This window comes from Pseudonaja textilis, chromosome 2, assembly GCF_049901715.1.
Source record: "Pseudonaja textilis isolate UNSWEBS1 chromosome 2, rPseTex1.2, whole genome shotgun sequence".
Lineage (NCBI taxonomy): Eukaryota > Metazoa > Chordata > Lepidosauria > Squamata > Elapidae > Pseudonaja > Pseudonaja textilis.
Window position 1 is genome coordinate 194,407,385 of NC_141991.1, and position 23,806 is coordinate 194,431,190.

The 23,806-nt window shown below is 36.5% G+C and overlaps 1 protein-coding gene across 4 annotated transcripts in view; it reads right to left on the reverse strand.

Moving 5' to 3' along the window:
• The window catches only part of PRUNE2 (prune homolog 2 with BCH domain), a 124,537-nt gene that overhangs the window by 15,315 nt on the left and 85,416 nt on the right, over positions 1–23,806 (reverse strand). For 2 of the 4 annotated variants that reach the window (XM_087926743.1, XM_087926741.1), the window contains exons 9-17: positions 23,002–23,782; positions 10,216–10,292; positions 8,689–8,889; positions 7,312–7,488; positions 5,714–5,816; positions 4,349–4,480; positions 2,878–2,964; positions 1,889–1,987; positions 358–393 (exon numbers count right to left, since the gene is read on the reverse strand). In XM_087926743.1, the coding sequence (XP_087782869.1) occupies positions 358–393; positions 1,889–1,987; positions 2,878–2,964; positions 4,349–4,480; positions 5,714–5,816; positions 7,312–7,488; positions 8,689–8,889; positions 10,216–10,292; positions 23,002–23,782 (1,693 nt within the window). The remainder of the gene's footprint in view (positions 1–357; positions 394–1,888; positions 1,988–2,877; positions 2,965–4,348; positions 4,481–5,713; positions 5,817–7,311; positions 7,489–8,688; positions 8,890–10,215; positions 10,293–23,001; positions 23,783–23,806) is intronic. The other 2 variants (XM_087926742.1, XM_087926744.1) reach the window with 2 other exon arrangements.

Consider the following 23,806-nt stretch of genomic DNA (forward strand, 5'->3'; position numbering starts at 1 on the left):
ACCAACGAAGTATTTTTTTCTAATGTGTTACCGAATTTTATTTCATATGTATGTATGTATGTATGTATGTATGTATGTATGTATGTATGTATATATTGTCCATGTAGGCAGGTCTTGTAAAACTAGCAGGAGTTTGCAGCATGCATGCTGTGCAAAGCTGACAAAGTGATTGAAGTTAAATCCAGAACAGGCCAAATTAAGGAAATTTATAACTGATCTCAATAGCTCATGTGTGACATTCATTACAGAGAGCTACGGGATCTTTTTAAATGTCAGCTGCTGAAATCCTATATCGCCTCACATATCCTCAGTCATTTAAAAACATCAGCACAGGCTTCAGCAGAGCAAGGGTTTTACCTTACTCTTCTCTGAATGGATCGTTCCTCATCATACCTTTCAAGATAAAAGTGGGTAAAGGACAAACATACACAAGGTCAAATAATATGCAGACATTATATTTGTGCCAAATGTATCACCTTCACATCGCAAGGAGCTATTCCCAAGGTTAAGTTGAAGTCCCACTTGTGACTGTATGACTGTAACTTTGTCGCTTGTTTCCTTACGATTTTTATTGACTGTTTCCTAGTATGATTTGATTGCTTATTGTACTCTATGACTATCATTAAGTGTTGTACCTTATGATTCTTGACTCTTGACGAATGCATCTTTTCTTTTATGTACACTGAGAGCATTTGCACCAAGATAAATAACTTGTGTGTCCAATCACACTTGGCCAATAAACAATTCTATTCTATTCTATCTATTCTAAGTGTAGAGTCAGCACTGAGGCTCTTGTATATGTATCTCGTGTCAATGCAAATTTAAACTACAATGTCTATAGTATGATCCTTTGGACCTTATTCAACAGGCTTCAGACTTGCTTTGATATTAGTGGGTTGGCATGTTCACACTGAGAACTACTATGCGCACTGGGAGAACTGGTAAAACCATGAAATGTTCTGGATTTTCCCCATCTTGGATCTGTCTAGCTACATTGAACTAATATCCTATCATCCTTAGCAATTCCTGAAAGTTTTCAACAGGGGAATAATTTATACAGCATACAGTACCCAAACCAGAAACAGTATCCAAAACATCAGTGCTCAGAACATGAATACTTTGAGAATTTCATCTCCACTTTCTGTGATAAAATATATTCCCATTCTACAATGTCTTGTGCAATTCTCAAAAATATTTTGAAAACATTTTTTTACTCACAACAGATAATATGAATAAATTATTGAAGTAATAACACATTGGAATACGTTCTTAGGTCTTTCACAGAATCATAGAGTTGACAGATACCAAAGAGACCACCTAATGCTACTTAGTGCAGGATCTACAACAACATCTTGATTAACAATTAGCCAGCCTCTGTTTGGAGACTTCCAGTAAAAGAAAACTCACCACTTGGTGTAGATGGCAACCTGTTGCTTGATGAACAGTTGATGTAGTCATGAGTTTCTGCCAACATGTAACCTGAATTTACTTCCTTATAGTTTTAACTAATTGGCTCTGGCCCTTCTCTTTGGGGTAATTCAGAATGAGATTACCGATTCAACCTTCAGATATCTGAAAAGTGCTTTCTTAGCTTCTCTCAATCACCTCTTCTATAGGAACTTATATAAATTTATTCTGATTTCTTAACTATTCCTCTTTTGTTTTCTTGGCCTGGCTTTCTTTATACCACAAAGAACTAGATTATAATTTAAACAGTGTTTTTAAATATGATAAACAGGATAAACTATTTCTAGTGCTATTCAGTTTTAATCACCACTGAATATTTTTTAAATATTATATATTATTTAGATAAAATTAACTTTCCCTAAAAATAGCAATCCTTTTATAGAAGTAACTTATTATTATTCTCCAAATGCTCTTCACTTACTTGACAATACTTTCTGGGACATTTACATATTCCATTGGAATTAGTTCATTAAGGTCTGCCAGAGTGTTGACGTACTGTATCTTATTACTGAATTTTGAACTGAAAAAACAAAAAGCACAATTCACTGGTTAAGCAATATGGATAAAATAAAATATAAAATTCAGCTCCATGTCAACTAATAAGCTACTAAATTCCCGGCTAGGCTAGGAATGATCTTATATATCTAGTCATTTATGACTGGTCCTCACATTTACAACAGTTGCAGCATCCCAACGTGATCAAAATTTGGGCATCTGACAACCAGCATGTATTTACAATGGTTGCGGTGTCCTAGTGTCATGTCATTGCCATCTGCGATTTTCCCAGTCAGCTTCTGACAGGTAAAGTCAATGGGGGAAGCTGGGTTTGTTTAACGACTGCATGATTCCTTAACAACTTTGGTGAAAAGGTCGTAAAATTAGGTGTGACCCATTTAATAACTGCCTTGCTTAGCAATAGAAATTTTATGACAGTAAGTCAAGGACAACCTGTACTTCAAATTTCAGCAAACATTTTTTTTCAGTGCTATACACTCTAAATCAATTACTTAATTCAGGATTATCAAAGTATAGGTCGGTAATTCTTTGGGGCTCATGAGTTGTTTAGAAGAAGGATGACAGCATTTTTTAAAAACCTGATTAACTTGTGTAGAAAAAGAACAAGCACTCATTTTGCCTGCACCAACCTATTAAATACTGCATAAATTATTCTGTGATAATGCCATATATAGAAGTTAAAATGTAATTATTATAAGAAAATGATAAATTTACTTTTTGTTAATGTTACCCATGGTAAAATTACACAAATATATTTATCATTTTAGAGAGCCACATCAGGGCAAAGCTGAATCAGAAGCTGTTTCTTTACTTCCCCAATTGCTTATCTTGCGATCAAAGCAGTTCCTGATCATGTGAAAACTCAGCATTTTAGAAAGTCCAAAAGTGACCGACCTTATAAATGGCCTTGTGACAGCTAGAATTGTCCTTATAAACCAAGAAGGGTGAACTATGATGAATGATTTCAAATTCTTCCTTAATCTGCATTTAAAAAGAAAGATTACCAATTAACAGACTTGGAAGGGACATTGTAGGTCATCTAGTTCAACCCCCTGCCCAAGCAGGAGACCCTACACCACTTCTGACAGATCGCAGTCCAGTCTTTTCTTGAAAGCTTCCAGTGATGAAGCTCCCACAATTTCTGAAGGCAAGCTGTTCCATTGGCTGATTGCTCTCACTGTCAGAAATGTTTTCCTTATATCCAGGTTAAATCTCTCCTTGTTCAGTTTCCATCCATTATTCCTTGTCTAGCCTTCAGGTGCTTTGGAAAACAGCTCGTCCCGCTCCTCTCTGTGGCAGCCCCTCAAATATTGAAACACTGCTATCATGTCTTCCCTGGTCCTTCTCTTCAGTAGACTAGCCATGCATAAGTATAAGCCGTGCATAAGTAGCATGCATAATGGGGCGTGCATAAGTGCACCAATGTGCCTACCGTCCCTGTCCTATTGTTTCTTTTTTATTCGTATCCATTTCATGTATTCATAACCATACTTATACCTGTTATCTAATACTTGCTTGACAAATAAATGAATAAAATAAATAAATGCTCAGTTCCTGCAACTGTTCATTGTATGTTTTAGCCTCCAGTCCCCTAATCATCTTGGTTGCTGTTCTCTGCACTCTTTCTAGAGTCTCAACATCTTTTTTATAGTGTAGTGACCAAAACTGGATGCAGTATTCTAGGTGTGGCCTTACTAAGGCTTTATAGAGTGGTGTTAGTATCTCACTTGATTTTGATTGTATTCTTCTGTAAATGCAATTTAGGATTGTATTGGCTTTTTTGGCTGCCGCCCCAAACTGTTAGCTCATAGTTAATTGGTTGTCCACTAAGATTCCAAGATCCCTTTCACAGTTACTGCTATTAAGCCTGCTTTCACCCAATCTATATGTGTATTTTGGTTTTTTCTTGCCTAAGTGTAAGGCTTGACTTTTCTCTACATCGAATTTCATTTTGTTAGATAAGGCCCAGTGTTCAAGTCTGTCAAGATCCATCTGGATCTTGAGCTTATCATCTAGGGTGTAGGCTATTTCTGCCAACTTAGTATCATCTGCAAATTTGGTAAATTCCCCTTCTATTCCCTCATCTGTTTATGAAGATGTTGAAGAGTACTGGGCCTAAAATACTTTGTCTTCAAAATGAAACACATTTATTGAGAAAATGATAGTCACATGCTCAGCAAGTATAGCCATTATCGTATAGCCATTATCACACACAGATTCACATACTTTTGGCATACATTCTAAAATCTTCTCAATCTTCATAATACAAGGAACAGCTTGCATTTACAAAGAATGGGGCAAGAGGATTTAAAATGGTAAATAGACTAAGAAAATAATAATTAGAAAATATAAGTGATCCACAAACCGCCTGTCAATCATCTGGTAACATCTTTTCATCCATCCAAGTCCCGGCATTCTTCTCCTTGGAGTTGCTCCATTTAAGTAAACAATCATATAGTCTTCAGCAACCATGAGCTCCAAAGTACTTATTACATATCTCATAAAAAAAAAGGAGAAGAAAAAGAAGTGGGAAGAAACAATATTTTCATAAGCATTTGTTTTCCTTTTAAGAACCTACGCCAGTATTTTTTAACCTTAGCAACTTTAAAATATTATCTTTAAAACATGTGGAGTTCAACTGGCTGGGGAATTCTGGGAGTTGAAGCTCACATATCTTAAAGTTGTTAAGGTTGAGAAACACTGCCCTATGTGTTAGCACTTAAGCAAATACATAATTTCCAGAAACAAAATTGGCAGTTGAGGAAGTTCTTTATTAAAAGTGTAATTCCACCCCTAGGCTATGTAACCTACATAGTACAGGTCATACTGTCACTTCTTTGGAAGTGTGAAATATTTAAATAAGAAGCCCATGCTAATTTTACTCTTCAGGGCATGAAAACTGCAATACAAGTAAATGTCTGTGCTCACGCCTCATTGCCAGAGAATTTAGGAGCATTTCTGGGACAGGATTCAAAGCAAGAACATAGTCTGAAAATTCAGACAGAACTCTTGACCTATGTGGCTTTCCCACAATGTGAAATTATAGTTTTACAGATAGTCCTCAACTTACTATCATTTGTTTAGCAACTGTTCAGTCACAACAGCAGTGAAAAAAAGTGACTTATGACCATTTTTCACACTTACAACCACTGCAACCATTTCCATGGTTACATGATCAAAATTCAAATCACAGCAACTGGTTAATATTTCTGACGCTTGCAGTGTCCCAGGATAATTTGAGCACCTTTTGCGACCTTCTGACAAGCAAAGTCAATGGGGAGTTCATTTAACAATTGAATTACTAATTTAACAATTGCAGTAGTTCACTTAATAGTTGTAGCAAGAAAGGTAATAAAATGGGGCAAAATTACTTAACAGCTGTATTGCTTATCAACATAAATGTTGAGCTCAATTGTGGTAAGCTGGAGACTATTTGTATTATGGAATTATACAGGACTTCAGCCATGGAAGGTTAGCGGCAATGCAAGTAAATATCAAGGCTCAATTCACCCTTAACTATGGCAAAGCAGAAATCACTTCCCAGTGGCTTCTTTCCATTGTAGTACATTTTATTTTATTTCATTTCATTTCTACAAACCAAATTTCTGTTTGCCTCAAAAGAATTGAGCAAGAAATGAACTCATTTCAACTCTGCACTTATCTCTTAATGAAAATCATCATATCTATTTCACCACATAAAAGAGTTTTACTACAAAATTTCCACACTTACAGGAAAAGGTTTTCCATGACATACGTATAATCCGTTTGACTGCTATCTGGTAGAAAACATGCAGCAAATACAATGATGGCATTCAAGCCATCACCATAGTATCCTGTGGAGTCAAAAATATATGTTTCACAAACAGTTCTAACACAATAGAATTGGCAGGCTTTGTAACCAATTGAAGCCCCCTATTACCAGTTGCATAATTCAAGGTAACATTTTAATGAGAAAAACAACCTGGGAAACTCAATGCAAAGTATTCAACAACACTGAACCATAGTCAAAGCTACTTCCAAACCGAAATGTCTTATGACATCCTCCTATTTTGAAGTAAGAATTTCCCAGGTGAAGTTTCTCATTTGGAGAATTGATAGCTGCATCTGTTATTAAAGTCTCAATTCAAAATAATTCTAGAAATTATTAACTCTAGTAAATAAGTAGAATAAATGAAACAAAAATGGAAAGAACAGATGCTAGTCCTGAAAAGCTTGAACTCATAGAGTTCTGCCATACCTACAGGGCCCTGCCCAGATCCATAGGCCTGTTCACTCATCAGGCAATCCATAAGAATTGCCTAAAGCTGGATGAAACTCTTAGAAGGCTGGCATAGAGATACTGCTGATATAAACCACTACTACACATTCCATATTGGGCCTAAATTACAGCAGTTAAACACTGAAAAAGAAAGAACTTTTCTCTTTCAAGACATGTGTTCTGCTACAAAATAAGTACAAAATCCTAGTCTCAGCACATCCACACCTGGTCAAAACATACTGGTTTAAATGACATGTAGGGAGAAACTTGCAGTAATAGACATCTTTAAACCATACCTTATAATACCCTCAGTAAATCTGGCTATGCTTGTGATTGCACATTGTATTAAACCATATTCTTTTTCAACCATGAATTGTTGAACAAACCACAATGGCTGGATTCAGACATCATACTAAGCTACAGAGAAGTGATAGCCCTCATTTCTAACTGAAGATTATGATGGGTGTATTGGAGCTGGGCTGGGTTTAATTAAAAACAAATTAATTAAATAAAATCAATACACTATTCTTATATTTTAATTATTTCTCCTTTGGAGACAGCTTCTAGAAATTCTGAAGCTGTCCAAGTAGCTTTCATGGGCCATATGCTGCTGTGGGTGTTTACACTCTACCATAAACTATGGTATACAAACCACGGCCGGTTTTACACCATATATTAAGTTCAAAGCATTCAATATGATGAAATGTTCCTTTACAGGCCTGGAGTTGTACCATGAACACTGAATATACTGTATTTTCTTCTCTCATTTTTTTCTTTTCTAAGCTGCTTTCCTTTGGAAGTGTAAATCAGAGATCTGGAAACTCATGCCCAGAATAAAATGATTTAATGACTCATCAACTCACATACTTCAGATCAAAAGCATTCTGTTGTTACAGATACATTACAGAGTTTTCAGTAGTGAAGGAATTCATTCACTGATTCTGTTTTATTCAAAGGAAACGTATTCTACATTTATGTCAGATATGCAAGACCATTTACAATTAGGATATTTTCAAATGTTTTCTAATTATACTAGTATAATTAATAAATCTTATATATTTTTTCTGTACCTCCATGAGAAATAACCTTTTTAAAAGGTTCAATTGCTTTCATATCGATCCTCTGTTCCTGGTCTCCAATAACAACAGTTCTCCATAACTTGTTGTCTTCCCGTTCCTCTTCAGCAGTATATTCTGGGATGGATTCAGATTCTTCTTGAGAAGGTTCTTTAACGGGTGGTTGCTCTTCTGAAAATACAGGAATAGAGGATTTAAATAAGCAGTCATTAATATAAGAAAAGCCTGTTTCATTCAGTAAGAAAACTGAATTTCTGAGTTCAACTCTGAAATCAATTGTACAATTAACTAAATGACATTATTCTCAAAAGGAAGTTCCATGAATAAGTGTTCTTTTTGAACTTTACTGTAGTACATCATTTTCTATGTATGTAGATATGTAAATATGTGTGTGTGTGTGTATTTATTGTTTTCTGATATTTCCCATTCATTTTCTGAATATAAAATTAACTTAAAAGATTTAATTTCTTGCATGTTCACCTGGTAGGGTTTTGCGATCTGTGATATTTGTGGTTCAAGACTATAAATCTGAAATAACCCTAACTTTCCATCAATGGAAAGTTTTTGCACTTTTTCTGAGCTCTAAAGGCTGAGGAATTCATAATTCATTATATAATAACATATAAATTCCAAGCTTTTGGTTACTGCAATAATCTTTGTTACATTAGAATAACAATCTTACAGATATTAAATTAAATTAACCCTCTTCCATTTAATCCTTCTAGCATAATGAAGTTAATAATCAACATATGTTGGATTATTTGCAGGAACAATATAATCTGTGAAAAAATCATTGGAGAGCCAAATAATAAAGAAGAATTTACATACTAAATAGTTTTTAAAAAGACCTTTGCTGGTATTTAAAATCCTTTGGCATGATGGAAAAAGAGAGAAATCCATAGTTCTAAAACAAAACACGTATTACATTTTAGGATTGGGGTTAGATAATATATAAGTATCATAGCTGCATACCAGAATGCATCCTCCAATGTTTACACTTGCACCTGGAAATCTTTAAAAATAACTGAACTAGAAATTATCCTCAATATTACAATTTTTCCTGCTATCCAATTAAACAGATAAACATTTAATCTTTCAAAAATATTGTATACAAATAACCAACAGCTGGTTCTACAATTTGATAACAGTCTACATCTATCTATACTCTGTGTGTGTGTCTGTGTGTGTGTGTGTATGTGTGTGTGCTGCTTTTCCTTAGAGCTGTTTATTCTTATACTGCACATCTGTCTTCATGACCTGACAGCTAGGTCCCTAGAGAATTGTAAAATTTCATGCCAAAGTATACAACCCCCCCATAAACACACATAGGTAATTGCTGCAAATTCACTTTTACCAAATTAAACTCATTACCATGTCCAGCATATTCTAAAGAATCTGCTTCATCTGGTGTGTCAAGATCATCTACATTAATATCGATTTCATCTGGAGTGTCCAGGTTCTCATCAGAAAGGACAGATCCTTCACTCTGGTCCAAAGAGAGATTGATATTTGGAGCAGTGAGCTTTATCCTTCTGGGATGAGATCCATTAAGGTCTAGCGAATTAGGAGGTTCTGAATAAGCACAAAAAGAGAAGAATCTCTGTTTTAGATTAAAACTATGACTCCAAATAACATTTAAATTAATTTGACTTTTGAAAAATTACTCAACCTATCTAATAGTTGTATGTGACTCCAGAAAACAAAAATAGGCCTAGGTTCACCTGGATTCACCTGGATCAGAGGTCTCCAAACTTGGCAACTTTAAAACTTGTGGACTTGAACTCTCAGAATTCTCCAGCCAGCATAGCTTACAGTCTTAAATAAATAATTCTTAAAAGTTGCCAAGTTTGGGGACCCCTGACCTAGGTGAAGAGCTTAATGGTGTGGAAGGAATGAGGTACCAACCTGAGTTACCCTATCTTGCTTTGCCAAGGATCTTCTCCCAATTATCAGGATAAATTACACCATTTGTTCTGATAGATGAACCCATTTCAAAGAGAAGAGGAACAAGATTCTTTTTTGTTAACCCAAAAAGGAAATGTTTCAATTAGGTGATTTTCCCTGCTACATCTCCCTTGACTGGTATTTGTCTTGAAGCCCACATCAGCTACAACAATGGACCAATGGAAGCAGTGAAGGTCCAAAGTGAAGTAACACAGCCACTTCATCCTTAGAAATGCATGGGCTGCTTCACTGCAGCCTTCATTATTGCAAACTATTCTTATGTAGACATGGACCTAATAATTAATAGCAGATACAGAAGACACTGTATTTACAAGTCAAATAAGGATAACATTTCAATTGGAGCAGAATGCTGTTGCCAGCCAACCTGTGTCTATTTTTGTTACTTCTGATAAGGCATCAGTTGCCCTCTAATTAACAGAACAAATATGAAGATTTTATACACAGCTGTAAAATCCACCTTCCCTGGTGCTAATATTATATTTTTCCTGGAACATGATTATTCATATCTTGGGCAGTTGCCATTTATATCTTCCCTGGTCTTGGATGTAATGCAATGGCTGAGGAATAATCTAATATGTCAGACTTCTTTTCTAACTGATGACACCTTAGGCAGCAATTTTAATTGTGTTGTTTTCACTGGTAAATAGAAGCTAAATCTGTACAGGCTGAAGTGAAGAAAGCGAGTGTACCTAATTAGCATATGCAGCAAGTTCATTTGCAGCCTAATGAAAATTAAACACGGTGGAAAGTGGATGAGAACTGCAAATGATGATCAAAGAAACCATGGAATTAATTAAATATCAAAATTAAGCTGATTTTATTCCAAATAAATAAATAATAGTATCACAGTACAGAAATAGTTCACTCAGTGAATAATTAAATGCCCCAGGAGAGAATGAAAATTTAAGAAAAACAATTAAAATGTAGGCTCACCAGGTCTCATCTCTATTGAAGTGGAATCTAGCATGGCCTTATTAAGGATATCCATTCCCACATCCTCTGGTACCAATCTAAAACATCAAGACAAACACATATGTTGTTGTTTTCCATATTTGAAGACTCAAAAAACTCTAAGTAAAGATTTAACTGTTCTCAATATGCCCAAGGGGAAACAGATGCAGAGACCTGAAGAAATTTGAAGACAATTTGGCTTTGTTAAAGAATACAGACTTTTTGACATGATTAAGTTTCAAAAGAGATTATTCTGTCTCCAAACTTCAGTATTTGCATGCAAAATCAATTATATTTTTTCTGACAATGAAGACTGTCTTGGAAAATTCTACCACAAATGAGCAATGTGTTTTGTTCTGAATATCCCTGCCAGTTGTTTCTTTCCACCCTTCACTTTGTACAGAATAATAATAATTGCATTATTCCAACCATTCTGCACAGTTGCAGTCTCCATACAGATCTGCTGTTAAATAAGACACACATCCTCTCCATATGCACAATGCATCCGTGTTTCAACATTTCTCCAGCTACACCAGCTACACCTGCAGCCTTATGAAATGCAAATCTTGCATGGGAGCATACTCATCTTTTAGTTGAAGCAGCAGCCAGTGTCCTGAAGTCTGTAAGGGGCGTGCATAAGTGCACCATCATGCCTCCCGTCCCTGTCCTATTGTCCCCATTTATTCGTACCTATTTCCTGTATTCTTACTCATGTTTATACTTATACCTATCATCTTGTAAATGACTGACAAATCAAATAAATAAAATAAAATAATAAACCATAGGATACTGAGACCATCACAACTGTACAAGAGCCGAAATCCAAATCACGTGGCTGCAGGGACAAGTGATAGCTGCAACTCTGAAGACCACTTATAAATGTTCTTGATCATCACTGGCATAGCTTTGAACGGTCACTGAACAAGTAGTTGCTAAGAAAGGATTGTCTGTACTTCTTTCATAATTGTGAATGTAGAGAAACTCAATTTCAAAAGATTCAGACACTGAAAATGTTAAGGAATTTAATTCATCCAGGAGATAAGTTTGGAGAATCAAACCCTGAGGAGCCAGTCAGAAAGGATGATTTTTCCTCTCATATGGATTTTTTATAAGAAACAGCAAGAATTAGCCTATGAGCCTCAGTGGCTCAGTGATTAGACTTCAGTACTGCAGGCTACTTCTGCTGACTGTCGGCTGCCTGCAATTTGGCAGTTCAAATCCCATCAGGCTCAAGGTTGGCTCAGCCTTCGATCGTTCTGAGGTGGGTAAAATGAGGACCCAAATTGTTGGGGGCAATATGCTGACTCTGTAAACCGCTTAAAGAGGGCTGTAAAGCACTATAAAGCAGTATATAAGTCTAATTACTATTGCTATGAGCCCAGCTGAGTTTTGAATCTGAGACCCTGTAGCTTAGCTTGATTGCTCAGTTCCATGAGTATAGGAGAAGATTATGATTTAACTCAAAGACTTTTTATTATTTTTATACTTATTCCGGTAATTCCACTGATTATCAACCCAGTTATCAATGCCTTGGTAGCCCAGGTAAACCAGTTAACTCCACAATGACAAATTATGACAGCAGTTTGATGGAAGCACAAGGCCCCTTGCAAAATACCCAACAAAGATGGTGAAAGTCAAAGCAAATACAGATTTCAGAAGCTGAATCCATGAAGCTGGAATCCAATAAGATTCTGTTATCTGTCCAAGACAAGCACTACAGCATGCAAGATTTATGTCTACATCGTGCAGAATTTTTTCACTCTCCTATGAGAGACCCTCTTCTTCTACATGCGAGCATTTTATGAGTAGATGCCATACATGCTCCAGATCTGACTTTTTGAAAAATTAATTTTTGAGATCTTAGCTGACCTCAGAAGCTAAAGCCTCTAGGAATTAAACAAATCACTGACACGCGGAGCTTCACACCAAAATTTAGTCATTCCTATCCTAAAGATCCAGACTGTTGGTAGAATACAATTGTAAGCTTTAACAGTGCCCTAAGGTTAGGGTGGTGCCACCACAAGTTCACTAAATTATCCCTAACCTGCACAAATGCTCTACCTTATGAGTCTATCCAGCCTCTTGTTAGAATTGAATATTGATGGCCAGCATTAACATACAGGCCTCACTATAGAAGTGTTCTAAGTGTGCTCAGGGGTGTCAAACTTAATTTCATTGAGGGCCACATCTGGGTTATGTTTGACCTTGGTGGGCTGGGGGGGCATGGCCAGGTGGGCGTGGCCAGCTCAAGGTCACTCGTGTCAGGAGTGCTTGTGGTGGCCTGAGCACCCTGCCCGTGAAAAGGAGCTCAGGAGGGCCATGTGTTTTCACCTGCAGAAGGTTGCAGGAGGCAATCGCACCCAAAAATGTAGCTTGGGGGGCCAATGCAGCTCTCCCAAGCTCTGTTTTCACTGGCAGAGGCATTGTGGGCCGGTCCTTCACTGTTTCCAGGGTGGCCCTGCAGGCCACATCTAAGAACCACGCAGCCCTTGAGCCTGATACCCCTGCTTTAACTTGTGAGACCACAAGTGAAGGCCAGAGCTGGATATATGTTTCCTGAAAAGAATGCACTGATAACAAGGGTCAATGCATCTCACCAGTTTTAGATGCCTGCTTGCATAGGACGTTTTTCCTTTCACATTTACTCCAGAGTCTCACTGTCAAAAAAATTTCTTCTCTCAGCTCAGAGTTAACATTCCTCCTGCTTCCTTATAATGTAGCTTCACTGCTAACATTCCTCCTACTTCCTTATAATGTAGCTTCAAGATAAACATAATTATATTTACTATATCACTGCTACAAAAATCCAGATGACTACTTGTTAGCAGCAAAAAGATTAAGATGGATAAAATCTATTCCAACTTCAAGTGTTTATCCAGCTTATTGCAGGGCAGTTACAATAGGCCTAAACACTACGATCTAGGTAATGAAATACAATTCAGGGTATTTTTAAAAATTATTTATTTAAGATTTTAAAATTTTAAAAGTATAACAGTACATCTGTATATCAGATATCAAATATAAAAAGCAATTAAACCTGTATAAGAAAGCCTGAAACAATGCAAAAAAATCATTAGGTAGATTCCATAAGCTATAACTCCCTATTATAAGTTTGGCAATCTTTTTTGGAAACAGCTACGGCTTGATCTTGCAGGAGGAACAGAGTATCTCATGCTCAGAAGAAGAATTAAAATTTCTTACAACTGAAACTGAGTTCAGGCCTCCAATGAGTATATAGCAAGCACTCTAACATAGTGTGAAAAACAGAGGCAACCATTTTATATGAACATATTCAAATATGGCTTTCATAGGGAATGTAGGGTACCTGCCAACTGTAATTGGCCAGTTTGGGTCAAAGAGGAAAGCCTCCAATGTGAAATGCATAGGAGGCTTAAGCGGAATCTATAAATGGAACAAAGAGTAATGATAGTTGAGCTATAACTTAAATAGAAAATTCTGGTTCTCTCTTTGATGATCTAGGTCCTAAATCTTCTGCTTTAGACTAGCTATATTTTTGTCAGATAATAACAGCTAGTATCAGGAAATTAAGCTAGTATCAGCCAAATTAAGATTGGCTTGTTTTCTTAAGAATGACTAAATCCTGATAAGGTAAACTGAATCAAGAATGTTCTCCAAAGTTGTTTCAGCCAGGACTTATGACAACATAGACTCCACATATCCTGAAGAAGATACAGCTAATTCAATTTAATAAGAAGGTTAAGAGTGGAATGTGAAAAGTGGATTATTGCCTTTAAGAATTTATATTGAATAATTTCTAAGCTGAATGTACCCCTATAGATACTCTTCATGTACTATATAGAACCTGAATGATTACTAGAGTAGAACAAAATGAGATACTGGCTCCCCCACATCCTTACTGTATAAGCCCAACCATTGTGATTCAGGAAACATGTTTTATGACAGTATTATTGGTGAATCTAATTAAAACTGGACAACAAGTCTTGGCTTAGTAAAAGGTGTGAACCTAAAAACAATTTCATCCTAACAACGTTGTTTCTAAATAGTCTATTGTGGCATGGCATGGCCTAGCTAGGCCAATATGGATGGGTTCCTACATGGCACTTTGCCAAACCCACACAATTTAGGACTTAGCAGCACAATATAACTCTAGCCCCATGATGGGGAACCTATGGCAGGCGTGCCGGAAATGGCACGCAGGGCCATCTCTGCCAGCACGCGAGCCATCGCTCAATCTCAGTTCCACTGCATATGCGTGCGCACCTCCCACCAGCCAGCTGATTTTCAGGTATCTGCTGCTGGGCATGCACGGGGCGGGGCGCATGCAGGAGATGCATGTGTAGGGGGTGGGGATCATGCAGGGGGTTGTGTGCGCATGCGCAGAGGGGTGGGGATCGTGCAAGGAGTCCTGTGTGCATGCGCAGGGGGGCATGGGGCATGTGGGGGGTCATGTGTGCATTGCATTATGGGTGCAAGCATGCATGTGCACGCACACACGCACACGCTTTTGGCATGGATGACAAAAAGGTTAGCCATCACTGCTGTAGCCAGGGTGGGATTCTACCAGTTCGCACCTATTCGCTAGAACCGGTTGTTAAGCAGTTTGGAGAACCGGTTGTTAGAAGAAATTACTGGCCTAATCCTGTAAGGAAGGCAGGAAGGAAACATTCTGGTGTTGCTTACAGAAACTGCCTCTCCGTTAACCCTTATTACATTCTTGGCAGGACTAGACTTCCTGTCTCTGGAACTTCTCTGGAGGTTTTTTTTTCCTCCTTTGCTGGTTCTTTGCTTGTGTGGAGTGACCATTCAAAGTTACAATGGCACTGAAAAAAGTGACTTATGACCCTTTTTCACACTTATGACTGTTGCAGAATCCCCACAGTCACGAGAGGCCATGCGAGGAGATGCGTGTCTCGATGTGAGTGATGTTGACTTGGCCACGCCCAGGCAGTAACATGACCACCAAGCCATGTCCACCCAGTCACATGACCACCAAGCTACGTCCATCAACTAAGCCACGCCCACAGAACCGGTTGTTAAAAAATCTGAATCCAACCCCTGGCTCTAGCCCATGTAAGAACAAATCTTATGTGAATTTTTTTACAATGAGTAGGATCCCAGAATATCCTTTCAGTAAGGCTTATTCCAAGGTTGAAAACTTTCATCTTCATTGCTGGCAAAAAGATGTGCTATGCAGTTTTTCTCTCTCAAGCTGCAATCCGGGATATATTTACTTAAATGAAAGTACAGTAGATTTTACTTCTGCACGAACATGCATAGATCTGTTATTCCCTCTAAAGCAGATTTGCACAACACGCTAGACTAAATTAATGAGGTTATATAACTGTTTCAGAATAATGTAGAAACCCAAGTCTTACATAGTCTTAATAAGCTATGTAAACTAAGGCATTATGCTATCTAGTTTGTTTTATGCGTAGCATGCAATGTGACTGTAGCAATATTATATTAAATCTTGTTTAGATTTTACTTTCAAATTATTTTTAAACAGATTATTTATATATTTTATATATTTATTGATTTATATTATATTTATATTCTATACTTTAGTGTTACTGGCCATCTATGAAAAACATAGCCCGTTTAGATTTTAGACCAGTCGCATTCTATTAGCCCTAGGAAGAAGGAAATGACAAACATTTTCTGAAAATGTTGTGAGAAAACTTCAGAGACTAGTCCAGACAATACTGACTCAAAGGAGCAACAAAAAACCCCGTCTTTTACTTACAGCTTACATTAGAATAATTGACTAGACCTAATTAATCTGATAGCCTGCAGGGAAATATAATTCACTGTTTCATTTTATGAACTTGCCATACACCAATGTGTATGTGCCATACACCTACCCACCAAATTAATTAACAAATTATAATTAAAGTATTCCATGTAAAGAATAAGAGCCAATTTGGAGTAGGGGTTAAGGAGCCAGACTAGAAACAGGGAGACCACGACTTCTAGCCTTACCATAAGCATGAAACCAAAGGGATATCTTTGGGACAGCCACTCTTTCTCAGCCTTGGGAAAGAAAATCAATGGCAAACCACTTCTGAACAATTTGACAAGAAAATTTCAGGTATTAGTCCAAGGAATCCTGCCTTGAATCTATCCTACTCCCCCCCACCCCAAATTATAAAAATTGCCTTACCTTGGACATATTTATTAGCATGGACATTTTAAATCATGTTTCAGTATCCACAATCAATTGCTGTAGTAGGGAAGCTCTGCAAGCACATATTTTTATATGCCATACAATATGGTGTGTAAATATTGTCTGCTAATGTTTGCACTACATCTGAGTGGGAGAAAAAATCATAACTAATAATGACTGCTATTTTTGACTTGCTGAAGGAGACTTTTCCAAACTTGGCATTCTGGTCATATTTTGGGCTTTGTTTCCCACAATAATAACAAGTACTGCCAAATGGTCACACACTGCCTGGGAAACTATGGGAGCTGTAGTATAACAGAAGGCAAAGCTTCTGTTAATCTTCCTTAAAAAATCCTTTTCCTGGCTTCTTTTATCTTGGCCACAATGATGACTTGATGTTGTGTCTGGACAGGGTTTATTTTATCACCAACCTGGAAGATTTCTGAGTTTTAGAAGGGAAGGAGGGAGGGAGGAGAGGAGTGGTAAGGAAGAAAGGAAAGGAAAGGAAAGGAAAGGAAAGGAAAGGAAAAGACAGACAGATAGGTTTATTATGTTTAATTATTTATTCAACTTATATACCATCTTGCCTGGTGATGACTTACAATCAGTAAAAAGCAGATAAAAACATAAAAACATCAAAAGAATAAATAGTAACATTAAAAATAGCTTACAATTAGCAAAGATAGGGAAAAATAGCAAATGATAGGGGGAGGTGGGACCTTATGTTAGTCTGTTAACCACCAGCGGAATGATGCACCCCCAGTGGGGCCCCAGGTTAGTTGGAAAAGCCAGGCCTCCAGGTCCTTTGGGAAGGCCAAAAAAGGGTGTGTGGCTCTCACCTCAGGATGGAAGTATAATGTTCCAGAAGGGAGGAGCCATGTAGAAAAGGCTCTCCTCCTGGACCCTTTCAGGTGGAATTACTTGACCAATGGGGTCCACAGCATGCCTTTTCTGCTGGCATGGGTGTGGTGGGCCAACTGTCTTTGAAGTGAGACAGTTCTGATAGACAGGACCGATGTCGTGAAGGGATTTAAAAGTAAGAACCAACACCCTGAATTGGACCAGGAAGCATACAATTCTGCCATAACAGCTTTGGGAGTGGGGTAAGTAACTTTGGGATGAATAGATAGCTAGACAGATAGATAGATAGATCAATAAGCCAACATTAATTAGGCATGAAAGAAATCTTACTCAATTAGCTGTATTAACTTTAGGTAAAACTTCCTGGATTGATTTAAAACTCACATGGTTAATTGACTACAATGGCTTTAATTTCTCATTAAGTATTACTGTAATTTGGAAAAAGCAATCACTCACAAGAAGAAACATTTTCCTTAGTTTTCAGTTGAGATACAGACCATTTTTCCTCACCTCTGGAAAAAAAATCCATAATCTGTTCTATCTCATAAAAGACCAAATGCTTCTTTGCAGAAGGGAATTTCAAGCTACCAGTATCACAAAGATTGGTGCTTACACAAAAGGCAAACAATTCATAATTTGCTAACAGATTAATTGTAGGTAGTTTTAGTTGATTAAATTGTTTAATCAGTACAGGTAATTATTGTTGTGTGTATTTATAAACTTATTCAAAGTGCTTTAGACCTCAGTATCTCTGGGCTAATCATGGAAGCAGCCTGGCTTTATTCAGGCTTTATTCACAGGGTCTGAGGGGGGAAATGATGTTTTAAAGCATCACATTAACCTTAATGAGTAGATTACTGAAATCACTGGCATCTATTTTTCATGCATGCACAAAAACTTGAAAAAAGATGGGTTGTTTTAATAAACATCAGAGAAGCACTTCAAATATGCCAGAGCCCAAAAAATTTCCAAACCATTTTCAAATGGTTTATTAGAATCATCGACCAATGTTTTATTCAAATCTAAATCTGTTAAGTACCAAGAAAGTTAAGAACCAAAGAAAAAATAAAATACATAAACTATACCTTAAAAAAGGTTTCATTGCCATCCTGGATTCAGTTAAGTGGTGATGAATACAATATTGGAAGGCTTGAAAGACTAAGTTAGAAATAGACCATCATGATGAAAATCTATATAGTCACCATCAAGCCAATAAATGACTTGATCACATATAAATCCATATAACATTTTAAAACTCTGAAGCTAGAGAGAATCGGACAGAGAAAATAACCTCTTTCCATTTTATGAGTCAGCAATTGTATTGGATTGAAGGTTCGTTTTATAGAAAGATTCCTTCTGTAAAAGAATGTTTATTCTTAAATTTACTATCGCCTTCATCAAGAATCAACTATTAGAAATTGATGTTAAATGTTAAATGTTATAAAAGTTATGCCAATGACTCATCCATGAAATTATAATATTCAAAGTATTGGCAGTAACTGAGGCACCATGGAAGAGCTGAGACCTCATGGCACCATGTTGCCAATCCTCCATTATGAAGTTCAGTACAGAAATGTCTCTTGGGACAAAAAGAACTGAAGCAAAGAAAACAAATATTGATTTGGACAAATATAGTTTTTACAGGTTAATGCAGCCTAATAAGCGTACTGTAAACTGTCATAGTAGATGTAATAATTAAATCAAGGATGTTGGCATTAAAAATCCTCAGGTAACAAAAATGTACGTTATTTCTGAAGGGAAGAATCATAAAGTAAGAAATATCAGAACTGAGGACATGAACAATTAACCAGTCAGATCTTAGCGGCAGAATTTTTATGGATTCTAAGTGGGTCAAATTGGGATTTACAAAATCTAAAAATATGGTGGCTATGAGACAGGAATTTCAAAGAGATAGGCTGCACCAGTAGAAGGGAACTATGTATTATACAGTTTTCATTAGTTGAATGTTAATGGAATTTACAAAAGACAAAGAATCATTGATGGGGAAACGTCATCAAACTAACATATTCACTATAAAACTACATAAATTTTCTAATCCCTTGACTTAATATAGGGCAAGAAGCTATACTGTATATTCTTGGTAAGCTGGAATGGGAAATAACTACAAAGGTTCCATTTATCTCAAGCATAGAAGACATTTAGCTTTTCTTCAGAAACAACACAAAGGAATAAAATGAAATGAGGAAGAGAATTCCATGAAAATATAGTCAAACTTCCTAGGTATTTTTTTTAGTGCAGTATGCAATGCTTTATCAAAAGCAGCATTAAAGCACACACTGTTTCATTGGAAGATTGTCCTTTACAGTTTTATAAGCTTCTTTTTCAACCAGCCTCATGAGGCAAAGCATTACAAGTTCCATCTTACAGACTCAAGAGAACAAATGAGCTGTGCAGAGTACATGGCTGATGTGAGACTTACAGTAGTAAGTTTCACATCAGCCACGTACTCTGCACAGCTCATTTGTTCTCTTGAGTCTGTAAGATGGAACTCTTCACAGCTCCAACAATCACATCAACCTCTTGTGGCTTAAGAAGGCACAGCACAGATCCTCCTATTCTTATATTTCTATTAAATCCTCCTCTTAAGTATTTTCTTTTCTGAAAGCTCTTGGGAATGTGGTCATTTCTTTAACTGCAGAAAGCATTTTCTGAAAAAAAGTTTCGCACAGAAATATTTCATTCTTTACTGGCAGACAGAACCAAAGAGCCACAATTCTACATGTATTTTAAGAAATGCTTGCTCATTTTTCAAGCTTTGTGGTTTTCCGTACTTTGTCCGCTTGAAACCACATTCCTTCTGAACAGCCAGAGGATACTTCAAGAAAGAAACCTTATATGCTTCTCTCACTAACAGAAAAGGACCTAAAACAGCACAATCACCTATTATACTGTTGTGAGATTGATACAACCTCAAGTGCATTTAGTTGCTTGCCCTTAGTTAAGTAAGCTTTAAGTGCCTTTTTGTCTATGCAGAGAACAAAATGATACCAATGAGGATTATGCAATTAAAATACACAGTAAAGTTCTGTTCGTTAATTATAAAAATCACGTCATCTTGCAATTCGACATATCTCTGAAAAGAAGATACAGTGTCCTTCATAACCAGATGTGACTGAATTTCAAGTCACAGCTGCTTAATTTCCTTATGAGACAGCAAACGCTTTGCATCCCTGCTGATGCATATTCCCTTCTCCCTCGCCTCCCTCTGAATTAACTGCAACAATAGAGCTGTTTTTTTAAAAAAGCACCATCTTTGCCAACAGCTCCATACAAACAGCGTGCTTACCTTCCTGAGGTTTAAAAAGCAGTTTTGCAATAGGAAAAGTGCAAAGCTGCTTTAGAAGACTTTTATTTCAGGATCTCCTTCCCATGGCAGCTTACTAGAAACAGAGATCTTCACCATTTTTCTGATCACATGACCGATGCCAGTTCTAAATAAGGAAGATGATCACCTGCCTTCGGATACCACACTGTGCATATCCAATCATCCGTTCTAATAGGCACTCAAGTAGCATCAAACCCAAACAGATGTATTAAGAATAATTGTTTTTCTTTCATAGTGGCAAGAACGTAACTGTGAAAACTAAATAAAATAAATCTCACAACCAATTTAAAAGCAAGTTTGAAGCTGTGTATGGGATAGCTTTATGTAATCTACATCACTTAAACTGAATTTAAAGCCATATAGTGTTGGAGAATTTCATTTAAAAAAACAGTGCAAAAGAGGGCAGATTCAATGAATATCTTCAGGCAGAATAGAGAATTTTTACTTGGATCTTTAGGCAAAAGCCACTCTTTTTTTTTTTTTTGCATTATCCAATTAATTAAAAGGCTATTTCTTTTTCTTGAAAAATATCTTTAAATAAGTGCCAGTCTGTAGAAAATAGAATTAAGAGACATGCAGTCATTTCCATGCTGCATTATGTCTGTCATATTATGAAAATTAGCCTTCCCCAGTTCATAGACTTCCTGATGTGCTGGTGCTAAAATTCCTGACAGTTGAGTAAAGTTGACCTATAGAGCAAGCTAGTTCCCATTCAGTTCTCAGCCTTCAAAATTAAAATAATGTTATTGTACACACAATTATATTTTGGTTGCGGGGCTACTTTTAAGAAAGGACTAGTTACATAAATCCAAATAAATTCTTGGGTAAATTTTATTTTCTAGAATATATATAAAAACAAGAGGAAGGATAAAATTATTTGATAAAGTTAGCAGTCTTTAATTGGAAAAAAACATTCTAATAAACTGGGATGAGGTGGTACAGATTATGCAAAATATAAGGGGAAGGGAAACCCCCCCCCAAATGTTTATATGCCCCACTATTATAATCAGGAGATTTGCAGCTCAAAGACACCTTCAAGAAGACAAAACATCTAAAACATCTGCAATATATTTTGCAAGAATTGGATAGCATTCTGAGACAAGGCATCAACGAGTAATGCACATAAGCATCGGACTGGAGAAAATAGTTAAATCATAAATAACTTGTTACAACAACTTTTCATGCTCTGGTGAAATTACAATCAGTTGTTTTTATTATGCCCATACACAGGACTTACAGAACTGAAAAGAACAGATTCGTAAGGTCACTTCATCATTTCTTCCTCTGCAGTATTTCAGAGGTAAGCCAGATCCCTAGCTTGCCAAAGTTCTACTAAAAAAAATCTCTGCAGGTTGAGAACAGAGGTCATGAACTGAGAAAATATTTATAGGTAGTTTTCATTTAAGAACCACAATTGGAAACAATAACTAGGTCATTCAACAAAACAGTTACTAAGTGAAACAGTAGCTAAAAGAGGACTACCTGTACACGTACAGTGACAGTAGAAATGAGTAAAAACTGAAAGTTAATTTGAAAGGGAGAAGGAAAAAAAATTAAATCAACATGAGAAATAAGCAATGTCTTTTTTTAAAAAAGCCCAGGGACAGGAGTGGGTAAGTGGACAATGGGACAATAGGATGATGGTTGGAATAATTTTGTTCACTACAAACTTTGACATTTGATATCTTAAAAGTTAGATGAGTGCTGTTTTGACAAATTAGATTTAAACTGTATTTATTATTTGATTTGATTTACATCCCACTTTTCTAGCAGACAGTGCCTAAGACACACTTTAAATCAGACTTCTCAATAGGCAGGTTAGCTGCTTGGTAACAACACTACATCACTGTATCAAAATGTAGGTTTGGATTGATATTAACAGAATTTTAAATGTCACTGAATCCATTACTTTAAGACAAAGACAAATATGTTCTTGTTGATAATATACTGATGTTTCAGGCATGTGGGCTGACACATAGCCTCTTTATGTATCTGATGGAATGAACTGAAGTTCATAACACCTTATGTCTTTTAATAATATTGTTATATCAGGGTCCATCTGAACTTTAGCTATCAATATCTTTGACTATTATTTCCTCCTATAGCGTCTACATTGAGAATATACAACTCTAAATGTAATTCAAAAGTCAAATATCCTTTGAATAGACACAGTCAGTATTAATCATCAATGCATAACTTCATCAGTTGCTGGATTGCTCTATACTGGACTGTTGCAGAATATAGGAGAGGTTGATAAAGTTAGATATCTGCTTAAGAGGAAGCTCTTATACTAGTATAAAGTTTATCCGCCCCTTGCTTTAGTGTGAGCAACCTTCTGAAATGTACCAATACATTCAACAATAATAAATTCAGCAATAAGATTTATAGGCCTTAACATTTATAGGCCTGTTCTTACCCTACTGTTTGATGGAGCTGTCTTTCATTGTCCAAAGAAAGGATCTCGTCTTCTATTTCTTGTTCTTTAACCATGCTGTCTCCAGGAAGTTGTGGATGATCATCCAATTCAATATCAGTAGCAACTACTTGCAAAAAAGGAGCATCTGTTTTGGTATCACATGAAATCTTGTCCTGTTGTTCCCAGGCTTGGTAAGAGCTTTTATCTAATGGGATTTCAATTTGAGTCTCAGAGATCAGTTCCTGACTTAAAACATTGTCTAATTCTTTAATAGATTGTCTGCATAGTGACTCTATTGTGACAGGCTTACTACAATTATCTTCAGATGATACCTCATGCTCTCCATTTTGGCCTACTATAGTCCACTCCTGGTCTTGTACAAGGATGCTACGTGATTTCTTTTCACCTTCCCATTTTTGAGGCACAATAGGAGAGCATTTCTCTTCTAAGTAAAAAGAGTCCCATTCATTCTCCAGAGTAGACTGTGCTTCACTTTCATTTATTATGGAAATTGACTGTAATGTATCTGAGGAGTCTGCTGAAAATGTTTCAAGAGAATCCATTTGTTCAGCAACTGCTGAAAGGAAATTGCTTTCTTGTGTTACCAATAAGTCCTTTGTCAAAGATACATGTTCTTCACCACTAATGAGAACATAGTCCATTTCTAAAGAAGACTGTTCTTCTGCTTCCTGTAATTGTCTATCTTCCTTATTGTCCTTTCTTGTCCTTTCTGGGAACTTGGTCACTTTACTGTCAAAATTAAACACATCACAGACAGCTTCTGAAATTAAACAAAACAGTTTTA